This window comes from Mesoplodon mirus (assembly GCF_964341445.2).
Source record: "Mesoplodon mirus genome assembly, chromosome: 3".
Taxonomy (NCBI): domain Eukaryota; kingdom Metazoa; phylum Chordata; class Mammalia; order Artiodactyla; family Ziphiidae; genus Mesoplodon; species Mesoplodon mirus.
The window spans coordinates 78,801,425-78,815,776 of record NC_138978.1 but is presented as its reverse complement, the minus strand read 5'-3'; the positions used below and the strand labels follow the sequence as shown (position 1 = coordinate 78,815,776).

The window sequence follows — 14,352 nt, the reverse complement described above, 5'->3', positions numbered from 1 at the left end:
CTTAGTGACAGCCTTTAAAAAAGTACTGAGAAATGCATTTTTGCCAGCTCTATTAATATTACTTCTACTTAGAAGACCTACTTTTTTTTTTTTTTTTGCAGTACGCGGGCTTCTCCCTGTCATGGCCTCTCCTGTTGCAGAGCACAGGCTCCGGACGCGCAGGCTCAGCGGCCATGGCTCATGGGCCCAGCCGCTCCATGGCATGTGGGATCTTCCCAGACCGGGGCACGAACGCGTGTCCCCTGCATCGGCAGGCGGACTCTCAACCACTGCGCCACCAGGGAAGCCCACCTACGTATTTTTAAAGTGTATTTTTTGATGCTTTAAAATGTTTGTAAAGTGTGTTTATTTTTTTAGTTTTTATTTATTTATTTTTGGCTGCATTGGGTCTTCATTGCTGTGTGTGGGCTTTCTCTAGTTGCGGTGAGCGGGGGCTGCTCTTCGTTGAGGTGTGCGGGCTCTAGGCACCCGGGCTTCAGTAGCTGTGGCACGTGGACTCAGTAGTTGTGGCACGCGGCTCTAGAGCGCAGGCTTAGTAGTTGTGGTGCATGGGCTTAGTTGCTCCGCGGCATATGGGATGTTCCTGGACCAGGGCTCGAAACCGAGTCCCTTGCATTGGCAGGTGGATTCTTAACCACTGTGCCACCAGGGAAGCCCTCACCACATTATTTCTAAAATCCAAAAAAGTCTAAGTTTTGAAACACATCTGGCACCAAAGATTTTCGATATGGAATTGTGAACTGTATATTTCCTTACAATACTAAATACATTTACAAAATCAGTGGGGGCAGTATCATATTAAATATTCCGTCACCTATATGCGTGATTAAATGTTCTCATAACACCTTGTGCAAAATAACAACATTTACCATAATATAACATACATTATAGTTTTTAATTGAGTATTATCTCGACTAGACTGACAACTCTTCCAGAGAGAAATTGTCTATTGTCTTCTTGTTAAATTGTTTATTTTCTGATTATAACACAGTATATGCTCCTTGAAGAAAATTGGAAAGTACATAGAAGTTTGAAGAAAATTAACATCATATATAATCCCATTTCTTAAAGATAACCAGTTACTATTATATTTCATTGTCTTTTTTTCCTATGCACATTTAAAAAATAAAACTGGGATCATACTAAAGCATTATTGCCTTTTTTTCCCAATTTTATTGATATAATTGACATACTACACTGTATAAGTTTAAGGTGTATATATTATCATATGATTACCACAGTAAGTTTAGTTGACATCCATAATGAATGGAAGCAGTATTTTCAAAAGCATTCTTCTGAGTGGCTACAGAGTATCCCACAGGTATGGATATAACATGATTTATTTAACTGCTTCAGTAGGGCTTCCCAGTTGTTCCTGATTTTTTAAATGAATAGAGAAACTGTTTCTTAAACAGATTATTAACCACAGTGCCTAGCACACTTAGTCACTCAGTAAAAGGTATTGAATTGATTAGTTATTTTCATCTAGTAAAATCCTAGCACAAATAGGTTTATTAGGTTTAATTAGATGCTTAGGGAGAATCTGAAAGAATGAACTCCAGCATGAATACATCTTGGTTGTGGAAGGGAGCATTTTAATCCTAGGCTGGGAGAGAGCCCATGGGGACTGGAGCGGCTGACTGACAGCATGAGGGGTGGGAGGGGGAGAGCTGAAGAACCTCTGTGTTGAATTGAGACTATACCACAGTTTGAGGATAGAAGTGTTGAACTCTCCGCATTGGTTACATTCTCCCATTCTCCTGAAGAAGTTAGCTGTTTTGTTATGTGTTCTGTTTTCTCTTTTATTGCTCACAGTTGTTCCTCTGAGAGCAGACGTGCTCTTTCAATGTAATGAATGTCTGCTTTAGAACAATGTGACAAGGAAATATTATCTTCTTAGATTCCAGTGTGTGTTAAGAAGGACATAGTCATTTCTGGAAATTTCCAAATCAGATCTATGTGAACTCTTCCAGGAAATGTGATTAGGCCATCTCAATAGGACTCTCTCCCAAGCAGGGCCAAGCCGATCGGAGCTACAAGCACCATTTTCACCCTAAAGGGATGAAAACAAAGCCTATCAAACTGAACTAGCAATATTTAATTGTCTGGTGTTTTGATGATACTCACATGGGCTCCAACTCCAGAATACCTGTTTCCATACCATGTAGAACTAAAACTGCCTGTTTTGATTCTTGGCCAAACCTGTTCTATGTTCAGACTGTGTGAACACTGTCATAATACTCAATAAGCAATTAGTGGTGCAAACACTGGTCATGGTAATACTAGTGTTCAGTTAATTCGTTTGATTTAAATAAGCATTTAATTTCCTTCTGTTTTTTTATAAAAGGAAAACAAGAGGGAGGAAAAATAATCTCAGGTTATTAACTACTTTAAGCTTTTCAGTTACTACCTCTTGGGCTATAACAAACAATGAATCTTTTAAAAGCAAAACACAAATTAAAGCAAAATAAAAATTATGTTTAAATTTTCAAAGGACAATGAAATTAGAATTTCTTTTAAAGGGTGTATTATTTTCACCATATTCCTTAGAATAAATATTATAAAGTAATATAAAATTATATAGAATGTGATATTATAGACCGATATAAAGTCCTGAGGACTATTCCCCAAAATGTTAACAGTTCATTCTTCATCAGTTGACATTCATCAGTCTTTCCTGACAGTGTCCAGCCTCTTCTCCTGATCTGCACCTTACCAGTGATGACCATTTGTGATGAGAATCAGAAACATATTGCAATGAGGCAGATGATATTATAAAGCTCAAGAAACATTAACAAAGTCACAAAAGGGAGAGTATACCTGAAAGGATAATTTCTAAAATTAATTAGGATGTCAGAAAGTTCTTGGCAAAAAGCAAATTAGAGTTGAAATCTCTTTACTTTCTTCTTCTTTTTTTTTTTTTTTTTTTGGTACACTGGCCTCTCACTGTTGTGGCCTCTCCCGTTGCGGAGCACAGGCTCTGGACGCACAGGCTCAGCAGCCATGGCTCACGGGCCCAGCCGCTCCGCGGCATGTGGGATCTTCCCGGACCGGGGCACGAACCCGTGTCCCCTGCATCGGCAGGCGGACTCTCAACCACTGCGCCACCAGGGAAGCCCTTTCCTTTCTTCTTAAAGTTGCATTGTGTGGTCTTTTTGTGGGAACCCATGGATTTTCCATAAAAGCACGATTCTGATTTTTCTATATAATATTCTTGTCCCGTTCCCCCCTAAAATGATGTAACTATTACAGCATTTCCACAAGAAAAATTGCTTTCCAAGGCAGTTTTCTTGCTTTTTTTTCCTTCTATATTTTTGAAAAAGTCTTTCTTTAAAGGCCTTTTAAATTTTTCCCCCACTTTTGAATTGGCAGATGGCATAGTTAATTTTTTCAAATATAAAAAAATACATTAAAAATAACTTAAGAACTGAACATAAAATTGAAGTCCATTTACTGGGGTATAAAAACATAAAATATCCTAGACCAGTAACTTATAGATAATCTGAGCAGCATTTTGTACTGATGCATATACTGATTTGCTAGGATGTTCAAATAAATTCTCTGGAAAATTTAGAAATTTGGAAAATGGCTACATATGTGGCCTGTATGAACCCAAATTACCATTTTCTTCTAGCTTTCACATAAAAGTTATATATATACATATATAATTATTTATATATAATGAGACTAATGGAGATAGTAGTATGAATCATATGTTGTTTCTAAATTAGATAATCTTTGCATGAGTTAGTCTTGATTTACTTTTAAACTACACTCTTGTCTGTTATACTACCAGGATGTGTTATATTTTCTGCAGATAATGTTTTCTTAGGGTGATTTTTCATGCTGATTTCTCTGACTCTAGATAACTCTCAGGTAAGACATCACTAGGTTTGTAGGGGATGCTCTTCTAGTTGTAAAAGGCTGAAGGAGAGGCCTGAGGGCAAACTCCTCACCAATGGGGAAACACACATGGTGGAGCCTTCTCCTGGTATCATGCTCTCAGCCGGGCGCTGACCCTCAATTTCCTCACTTTTAAAACAGGGTTAACAATGTCACCCACATTCCAGCTGTAGCACATGGATTTTTTAAAAAATTTCACTTTTAAAACAGAGTTAACAACGTCACCCACATTCCAGCTGTAGCACATGGATTTAAAAAAAAAATTTCCTCAAACACATTAAGCTCCCTCTCACTTTTAAAAAAAAAATTATTGAGGTATAGTTGATTTACAATGTTGTGTTAGTTTCAGGTGTACAGCAAAGTGAATTTGTTATACATATACATATATCCACTTTTTTTTAAAGATTATTTTCCCATATAGACCACCACAGAGTATTGAGTAGCGTTCCCTGTGCTATACAGCAGGTTCTTATTAGTTATTTATTTTATATACAGTAGTGTGTATATATACAGTACTGTGTATATGTCAATCCCAATCTCCCAATTTATCCCTCCCCCACCAGGCCCTGGTAACCATAAGTTTGTTTCCTACATCTGTAACTCTGCCTCTATTTTGTAAATAAGTTCATTTGTACCCTTTTTTTAGATTCCACATATAAGTGATATCATATGATATTCGTCTTTCTGTGTCTGACTTACTTCACTCAGTGTGACAATCTCTAGGTCCATCCATGTTGCTGCAAATGGCATTATTTTTTTTACGGCTGAGTAATATTCCATTGTATATATGTGCCACATCTTCTTTATCCATTCCTCTGCTGATGGACATTACGTTGCTTCCATGTCCTGGCTATTGTAAATACTGCTGCAGTGAATATTGGGATATATGTATGTTTTTGAATTATGGTTTTATCTGGGTATATGCTCAGGAGTGGGATTGCTGGGTCATATGGTAGTACTATTTTTAGTTTTCAAAGGAACCTCCATACTGTTCTCCAGGCGGACTCTCAACCACTGTGCCACCAGCGAAGCCCTCTCTACACTCTTAATTAATACCTACCCAGACTTCAAGTCTCAGCTCAAAAGTCACCTCCTCAGGAATGCCTCTCTTAATACCCCAGACAGATGGGAGTTTTGTTATTATACATGCCCAGGGTATCCAGTCCTTTCCCTTTTTAGCACTTAGTTTGTAAGTATTGAATTATATGGTGTTTAATTAATAGCCATCTTCCATACAAGACAGTACTAGTGCCTAGCACTAGTCAGTAAATTGAGCTAGTTGTGTAAGTAAATCTATAGTATGGACCCTGATTTTAATTCAGGAAAAGTTAAAAAGTTCAGGAAATGGAAGGCAAATTCTCTGAAAAAGTTATAGAAATACTATACTGGAATATAACAGAACTGGAGAATAAGAATGTGGTTGTTTAATGATGGGCATTCCATCCAACAAGAAGTGTTGTCTAATTCCTCTCTGAATCTGGACAGGTCTGTGACTGCTTTGTCCAATACAGGATGTCAGACATGATGTCATACTAGTTCTGTGTGTAACTCTTAAATGGCCTGGCAGCATCCACTTATCACCACTAGGAAGCCAACAGCTTATTAAGAAGAGAGACTACTTTGAGACCACCATGCTGTGAGTAGCCCAAGCCACATGGAGAGGCCCTGGAGAAAGAGATTTATTCCCATGGAGAGAGAGAGAGGCCAAGGAACAGGGAAGCAGAAGAGATGTGAGTGAGGGAGCCATCTTGGAAGTGGACCCTCCAGCTCCAGCTGCCCTGACAAAGTCCATGAGGATCTGAGATGAACCACCTGGATAAGCCTTTCCCAAATTCCTGATCCACAAATCATCAGTAAAATAAAAAGATTGTTTCCAGCCCCTAAGTTTGGCAGTGGTTTGTTATGTAGCAATAGATAACTGGAACGAAGAGTGAGAAAAGTGAATTCATGAAGAGGAGAAGCTGAGAAAAGATGATTCAGAGGAGAAAATAGGTGAAGGGTGAAATAAAAAGTGTGTAACAACCACCTCAGCAGTAAGTGTTCAGGGAACAGGGATGGTGAAACTATCCAGAAAACCACTGGAGGCTTGCAAACTCCCCATTTATGCATTTACCACATCCAGACTGGGGCAGGGGAGGGGGAGAAGGCTTCTTGGAAGGTGTGGTGCCTTCACTGAGTCTTAAAGAAGGATTAAGAGTTGTTCAAGCAGGGATGGGGTCAAGCATGTTCCAGGTGATAGAATATGATGTGCAGAGGCCCACGTAAGAGAAAAATGGGGAAGTGACCAGAATGAGGTTGGGGAGGGGTATCTTGTGGGCCATGATAAGGCATTTGGACTTCATTCTGAGGGTACTGGGAAGCCACTGGAGGACTTAGGCAAGAGACTGGCATGGTCAGATTTGCAATTTAGAAAGACCACTCTGGATAGGAGGGCTGTGCACTAATCCAAGACACCAATGATTATATTCTGGACTTGGTTGTGGCAGGGTGGATGGAGATACATGGATGGATTTGAGCCATTTTAAGGAGACTGATCTGTCAGACTTGATTGATTAAATTTGTAGACAAAGGAGAAACTGAAGCTAAGAATAAGCTTCAGTAAACTGGCTTGAGCAACAATCTGTGTGGATGGACAAGAGAATGGAAGGGGAGAAGGAGCAGACTGGAAGATCACGATGAGCTCTGTTCTGGGCATGTTGACTTTGGAGTTCCTGTGGGACTAAACAGGGATGTCTCCCCGGCAGTTCTGAAGCTCAGGAGAGACCACAGCACCCGCAGTGATAGTTTGGGCATGGATGGCATTGAGGTGAGGTTTTAAGTCATGGGCCTAGATTAGTCCACCCATAGGAGGGAGCATTTAAAGTTGGAGGAAAGAAGAGTGAAGCTAGAGATCTAGCCTCTGGGAAACACCAACACTCAAAAGCAATGAAACAGAATCAGAGAGACAGAGGCAGAGAGACAGAGAGCTAGAGAAAAGAAGCAGGAGAGAGCAGTATCATTGAGCAAAAGAGGAAAGCTGGAAGGAGAATTCCTGGGACATGTGTGATCTAATCCTATGTTAAAACAATTGTGGGTTGATACCAGATGAGCAAACATGACAATTCCCTGGTATTGCAAAACTAACATTTCATTGCTCTTCATAAGAAAATGAAGCAACTTCATTTCATAAGGAAATGAAGAGGGCTTATCAGAGCCTCAATCTATTTCATCCCCACAAACATATATTTGAGTATGGTATAATCATGAAAATACTTCTGGAAAGATAATATTGCAAAAAGCTCTGAGAAACTGAAAAAATGATTAAATGGCAGGGTCACACTAATGTCTGCATATCATCATAATACATCACAAACTTGTTATTCAAACTCAATACATTTATGTAGTACTTTGGAGTTTTCAGGATACTTTGATGATCTCATTAGCCCCTGATGTGGTTATAATGAACTAGATGACTCTGGCATCAATGGGTTATTACACTGCTAAGAGAAAGTAATAAGCAGCATAAAAAGAAGAATATAGACAGAGTTACAGGAGTTCAGAAAAGGAAAATGTTGCTTGTGTGGGAGAGGGTGAGCTTTGAAGAGCCAAGAGCACTTACTGAGTGCTTACACTGTGCCCTGTTACTGAGGTAGGCACCGTATGTGTTATCTCATTTAAAGGACGTGGGTATGTTGAGTGGTAGAAGTGGGCATTTTACACAAAGGTAGATGGCAACTTTGGTATTCATCATAGTGTCTGGCACAAAAGCGCAATAGCTACTAATATTAGTGGTTGTCATTCATTGAGTACTTCCTGGTGCCAGGTGCAACCCTTCGTACACGCTGTCACATTTCAGCTTCAATGCAACCCACTTTACACATAAACTCAAGTGACTCACACAAGTGAAGTCCCTGGTGAAAAACAAATCACATACTCAGCTAAGAATTTTGAGGAGAATTTAATAATCATGGGCTGGCCAAAAAGTTCTTTCAGCTTTAAGTAAAAATAAAAGACATTTTTCATTTTCATGAAGAACTTTATGGAACAATGTATTCACTAACCGAGCTAAGTTTTTGGCCAAGCCAATATTTCCTTTAAAAGGAGAATGTTTTTAGAGGGGTGGGCAGAGTAAAGAGAACCAATAAGGGATGTTGAGGCACCCAGAGACTAGCAAAAACAGGAAGTCATTACCACCCTTAGATGGAGATCATTTAAGGGACATCATTAAGCAGTTCAAGCTCAGCTGCAGTAAATTGGCCACTTCTTTCCAGAGCATTGAAGTTAGCAATTCTCACTTTGCTGCTTTTATCGATATTTTTACGTCAAACATTACGTCATGGTTATGTTGGATCCCTTAATCCCTTCTGCAACTACTCTGACCAGTGTTCACAGTGCCAGCAAATACTTTGAGAAGCTGGTGAGGGTGGATGGCCCCAAGCACAGCCTCATTATGCATTGAATATTGCCAAATGCTCTTTCTGAAAATGCTGAATTGCCTTTTCTTTGCATCCTTTTTTTCTCTTTTTTAAAAAATAAATTTATTTATTTTTGGCTGTGTTGGGTCTCCGTTGCGGTGCACGGGCTTCTCATTGTGTTGGCTTCTTTTGTTGCGGAGCACAGGTTCTAGGTTCACAGGCTTCCGTAGTTGTGGCTCGTGGTCTCTAGAGCGCAGGCTCAGTAGTTGTGGCTCACGGGCTTAGCTGCTCCACGTCATGTGGGATTTTCCCGGACCAGGGCTCCAACCCGTGTCCCCTGCATTGGCAGGCAGATTCTTAACCACTGTGCCACCAGGGAAGCCCCCGTTTTTTCTTAATATCCATAATGTCGTGTGCTTAAAAGAGGACTTTAAAGTGTGCTGTTTACTACTTCCATGTAAGAAGTTACATAGAGTTATCAGAACCCAGCCAGGAGCTAGAATTGCCAAAAAGAGGGACCACCAGACAGAAGTTATGGTTACAGAAGGGTTGTTGCTAGAACCATGAAAAAGCAAGAAGGGAGTAAGAGGAATAAATATGTTAACCTCCCTTTCCTCTTGCCCTCCCATCTCCTGTAAGTGCCGCCCATTGGCCAAAGCCAACAATAACGGGATCCCAGGTGATATAGTTGATGAAGGTCAGTCCTCTTGGGCACAGAGTAAGACAGAAAATAGTGAAGCATGGGTCTTGGGCACACCAAGATTACACAACTAGAATGCGGGAGGGCCAGGAGTCAAAGTCAGGTTTATTATGCCTTATTCACTGCTTTTATGTATTTCTCTTCCATACATGTTGCAGGTGCTTGGTAAATATTTCTTTAAAGAATGAATTCCCAGGTGACAGCTGAAGAAACCAAGGTTAGGAGGGTATACATCTTGACTTTAGGAACCAGAACCCTGGAACCATCTCCTAGTTTGTAAAATGCTGCCTGCCCATTCGACCAAACATAACTCACTGCTTGTATGTCAAAGGAAATCTGCAGCAGTCGGTTTCCTCCACAGTAAATCGTTTTGTGTCAAACTTAATGATTCTTATCTGGCAGCACTCAGGACTTAGTGTCAGAATGCAGACTTATGGGGAAAAAAAAGAAGAATGCAGACTTATGGTATTTAACTTGATCTAGTATTTCTAGTACTTGGGATGAATGAGGACACTTGAGCCCTCATTCTCTTTAAGTACTCCAACCCCTACCCTCAAACACCGAACCCCAGTGAAAGCAAATCTTGTATTTGCTAAAAATGGAGTAAGAAAGGAGTAAGGCAGGAATGTCTCTTTTAATCCTGAAATAATTGCTATCTAAAATTGACTTCAAATGCAGGTCCAGAAATATTAACAATGGAAAAGAAAAATTGCCTCTGTATCAGTCAGTGTCTAGCTAGGAGAATATAAACAGCTCTAGGTATTTCAAATAGAGGGAATTTAAACAGGGAATTAGTTACAAGGATCTTGAAATGTGTGGAAGACAAAAAGGAGCAATTTGACCATAAGTCCCACAGTGTAATTCACAGTTACATCCCCAGTACCTGGTATGTAGCAAAGGTTCAAACATGTGTATTGAATCTATGATTACACTTGTGAGTGAGATTTGGTCTATCAACCTAGGAAGGCCATGGGTTCTGCTGGAAAGCATTAAGATACCTATGTGACTGATGATTCAATGGATGTATGTGGTTTGGCCTTAGGTAGGAAATCATGTTCAAAGCCTTCTGAACCTGTCAATGCTACTGTATAGCAGAAAGAATTCTATGTTCTGTGATAACCTGTATGAGAAAAGAATCTGAAAAAGAATGAATATAGGTATAACTGAATCACTTTGCTGTATACCTGAAACTAACACAACATTGTAAATCAACTATAATCCAATAAAATTAAACAAAAACAAAAAAGCAAACAAAAAGAACCCAAAAACTGGGCCTCCCTGGTGGCGCAGTGGTTGAGAGTCCGCCTGCCGATGCAGGGCATACGGGTTCGTGCCCCGGTCTGGGAGGATCCCATATGCCGCGGAGCGGCTGGGCCCGTGAGCCATGGCCGCTGGGCCTGCGCGTCCGGAGCCTGTGCTCCGCAACGGGGGAGGCCACAACAGTGAGAGGCCCGCATACCGCAAAAAAAAAAAAAAAAAAAAAAAAGAACCCAAAAACTAAAACAAAAAACCCTCAAAACCTGTTAATGAATAATATTTAATGAGCAACTACTAGGTACTAGATACTATCCTAGGCACTTTTCTAAGCACTTTGTATTATTAACTTTAACCTTCCTAATAACCCTATGATAATGGATTCACTGTTTCCAATTTCATAAATTAGGATGAAAGGAGGCAAAGAGCTTTTAAGATCATACAACAAGAAAATAGCAGAGCCAAGCTTCCACCCACAAAGTTTGGCTTCAGAAGCTACACTCAGACTCCACATCATATGTCTGTCCACTGCTCAAGTGATGAAAGCTTAGTCTACTTTTCTACCTTTATTTTTCATTTCCCCCATTGTACTCTGGGGCATAAACCAGCTAGCTGTTTCCCCAACCTGTTTCTTCTCCTTTCTGGGCTCATAAAAGTCTATTTCCCAGCTCTTCCCTTTGGTTACTAAAGCTGTGTGACTGAGTCCCAGCCAGAGGAAAGTGAGCAGAGGTGATATGTACCACTTCCTGGCCTGGCCCATTAAGCCTCTCACACGTGGTGCTGAATGCTCTGTAACTTTCTTTCAGCTTGAGGAAGGTGAGCATGGTGAACTTGGATGCCATATTTGAAAGTGTTGGAGCCACAAAATGGAAGAAGGCCAGACCCCTGCATGTCACTTGGAGAAGAGTAAGGAACCAATCAAGTCATTCTGTGTTAGCCTTTAAGTGAACAAGAGATGAACTTCTATCAACTTTATTCCACTATATGTGGTGGGGTCATTTTGTTATAGCATCTAGAATTATCTTAACCAATACATACAGGATTTGAACTGATCTATCTATTGTTGCTTGAACACGCATTTGGCTTTTGCACATACTTTTCCTTAGAATTCTCATTCTATCCTTCCAATTATTCACATCCTAAAAATTATTCAAGGCCTAAACCAAGTTCAGTCACCTTCAAGCAGCTCTCTTCCACTCCCACTAGCCACCGTGATTTCTTTTCCCGTAACTTCCTATAGCACTTTGTTGATTGTATCTCTCTTGTGCCCTTAGCATAGCTCTCACTTTGGATGTCTTGTTTTCCCAGTAAGCTCTTCAAGGTCAAGGATCATGTTTTAATGCTTCTCGTATGTCTCTGAAGTACATAACATGGTGTGTTGCCTTGAGAATTCTCAATAAATATCTGCAGGGAAAATGAATTTATATATGTATTAGACTTAATAAAGCCATTTTCCATTTGGGCTTTATTCCATTTCCATTTTCCCCAAAGTAGTCCTTTATCACTCAAGCAGGAAGGCATGTAAGAAGTGATTTACTGGAGTTCATGTCTTTATTATTCTTTGGACAACTGCTTAGAAGAGACAGAAGGCGTGCTTATCAAATTTCAGATGACACAAAACTAGAGGTAATAAATAGTGCACAAGATGACAGAATCAAAATGAGGCAAGTTGGAATGAAGATAACATTTAATAGGGATAACGGCAAAATTAGATAAAAAAAAAAAGTGGCCCAATTTCAGTATGGAAAGACAGAGCTAACACCAATTTATAGGAAAAATCTTTCAGGTTTTAATTGGCTGCTGGGCTGACATGAGCCCAGAGTGGATACACGGGACTTTGTTTACAATTAGGCTCAGGGCACTTGGTGGCAAAGTATTCAGGCTCTAACAAGGCATGGGCATGAATTAACGTTGCTAGGTGGAGACCAGCTGGAGGTGGATGAAACCTCAGTGTTAGGTAATGGGGGAAAAAAGGTCCATATTTTAGCCTGGGAAAGCTCAGCACATAGGGCAACTTTCACCTGTAGCATTGGTGGGAATCCCCTGCTGAGAACACCATCAGGTGATTTCTGGACACTAATTTGGTGCCAATTTAGTATCAGCATGGGTTCCCTGAGAGTTTTGCCTCAGAAGTAGAACCCAGTAGGTCTCAAAGGTTTGTTATTTTACTTTTGGTTCCACTCCCCAGTGTCAGGGTCAGAGCTGTCCCTCACTTAAGACCTCTCACTTTCAAAGCTGAGAAATGCCATGTCATCTCGGTAAATTCAAGTCACCCTTGAGAGAGGGGAGAGAAGGCAGATCACATCTCCTCTGTTGCTCAGTTGGGACAACTGTTCCAGGATCCTTAGCTAGATCTCTCCTAGAAACCTACATTTCCTAAAAACTGGTATCAGAGTTCTGACAAAAAGGCTGTGGCCTTGACCTTGGCACTGGACCACCAAAAAAGCCAATACAATCTTAGGCAGTGTTAATAGAAGCCTAGCACCTGGAATAAGGGTCCTGCTGTAGTCTGTGTGGGTCAGACCACAGGAAGAATTGTTTCTATTCCAGATACCATGATTTAAAAGGGATACAGGCAAAACCACTGTGTATCAAAAGGAAGATGACCAGAATGTTGAAGCGATTTAGAAACCAATCACTAGTTACTTTTTGGTGGTTCAGGATCAAGGCTTGGAGTGGGTCAGGATGGCGGGTGGGATGCGGTGTCAGGTAGCATAGATAGCAGAACTGTCTTCAGATATGTGAATGCTGTCTTGTGCAAGAATACTAGCATGTTAGGTAATGCCAGAAGGCAGAACTGGGACCAGTGGGATTTAAGCCCACAATGAAGAATTTTTAACTGTGATAACTCTTCAAAAGTGGAATACACTTTGCAAGTAAGGGAGGTTTAGAATGTTCAAGTAAAGATCTGGTCACTTTCATAGATATTTTAGCTGGAATTCCAGAACATTGAGTGGGAATTTAGGTGAGAGGGTTTCTAAGGTCCTGTTCGAATCTAATGTTCTATGATCTCATCAATCTTAAAATTAGAAATATGCTACAGAACGTGAGGAAAAAAGATTATTACCTGAGATTATTTTGGAGTTACTACCTGAAGTGGATCTTCCCCTCAAAAAGAGCAGAACCCATGGATTATGTAATCTGCAATGCGTGAGAGGGGAAAAATTGAAGCTTAGTACCATTAAGAAGGGAAAGGAACTCCTTGAGGGGCATGAAAAAAGAAACGTTCAACAAATATCTCGGGAATTCCACGGAGTCTGTACAGGCCTGATGGAAAGGCAAGGGAGGAGTTTGGAAACCCTCTTTCCCAGTGACAAAAGAGTTGTGACGCTCCACGTCTGAAACTGCTCAAGGTGAGCGCACATCTATCGTGGAGGAAAGCACACTTGGTCTTTGCCTCCCTACCTCTGAGGGCCCTGTAGGCAAACAGAATCACATTCTTAGTAAGAACGGATTGTCTTTGAAATACTGTGAGTTTCCAGATGTCTATGCCTCTCTATGTATGTGTCTCTTGGGCTCCTCCTCTTTCTTTCAGACAGGAAGAAATATTCTTTTAATAATCTAGAGTCTCACGTGGGGTGAGGGGTCATCTGCAGAGAAAGTCAAGGTAAGGTGGACTTGGGTGCGAAGACAGATTCTCACGCTAGGAACTGGGGGTGGAGGTGAGGCGTGGTACCACGTGCTGGGCAACCTGGGAGCAGGACAGTAGGGAGAGAGGTCAAAGTATCTGTCCACAAAGGAATCCCATCCTTTGCTTCCCGACCACCAAGAAGACCCCACAGTCGCTCTGTCCAGAACATAGCCCGCTCTCCAAGTGCGCCTTGGGTCGACGTGAGGCGTGCACCTGCGGCGGAACACAGGTAACGTCAAGTCCGGGTACAGCGCCTTTTGGCCGAGGTCCCCTCACCGGCGCGCACCCCTTGCGTTGCCGGCTTCCTCGGCCGCCGCCTCCGGCCCCACTCCTCGTGCGATGCTCGCCACTACAACTCCCGCCTCGGCTGCCGCAAACCCGAGAGCGCCAAGTGGGCGCGCGGGCTGCGCGCGGGCCGGCGCCCGGAGGTCTGGGCATGCTCAGTCGCGCGGGCAGGGCTCCGGGCGCGA

At 41.4% G+C, this 14,352-nt stretch overlaps 1 protein-coding gene across 7 annotated transcripts in view; it reads left to right on the top strand.

Annotated features, from left to right (window-relative positions):
• The window catches only part of LOC309800252 (uncharacterized protein), a 112,784-nt gene extending 101,210 nt beyond the window's left edge, over positions 1 to 11,574 (top strand). For 6 of the 7 annotated variants that reach the window (XR_014293421.1, XR_014293422.1, XR_014293423.1 and 3 more), the window contains one exon: positions 102 to 371. Coding sequence is in view for 1 of the 7 variants with exons in the window: in XM_082614289.1 (XP_082470415.1) it covers positions 11,058 to 11,099 (42 nt within the window). In the remaining 6 variants the exon portion in view is untranslated. Of the gene's footprint in view, positions 1 to 101; positions 372 to 11,057 lie in introns of those variants that run through there. The other variant, XM_082614289.1, reaches the window with a different exon arrangement.
• Positions 11,575 to 14,352: the final 2,778 nt, after the last annotated feature.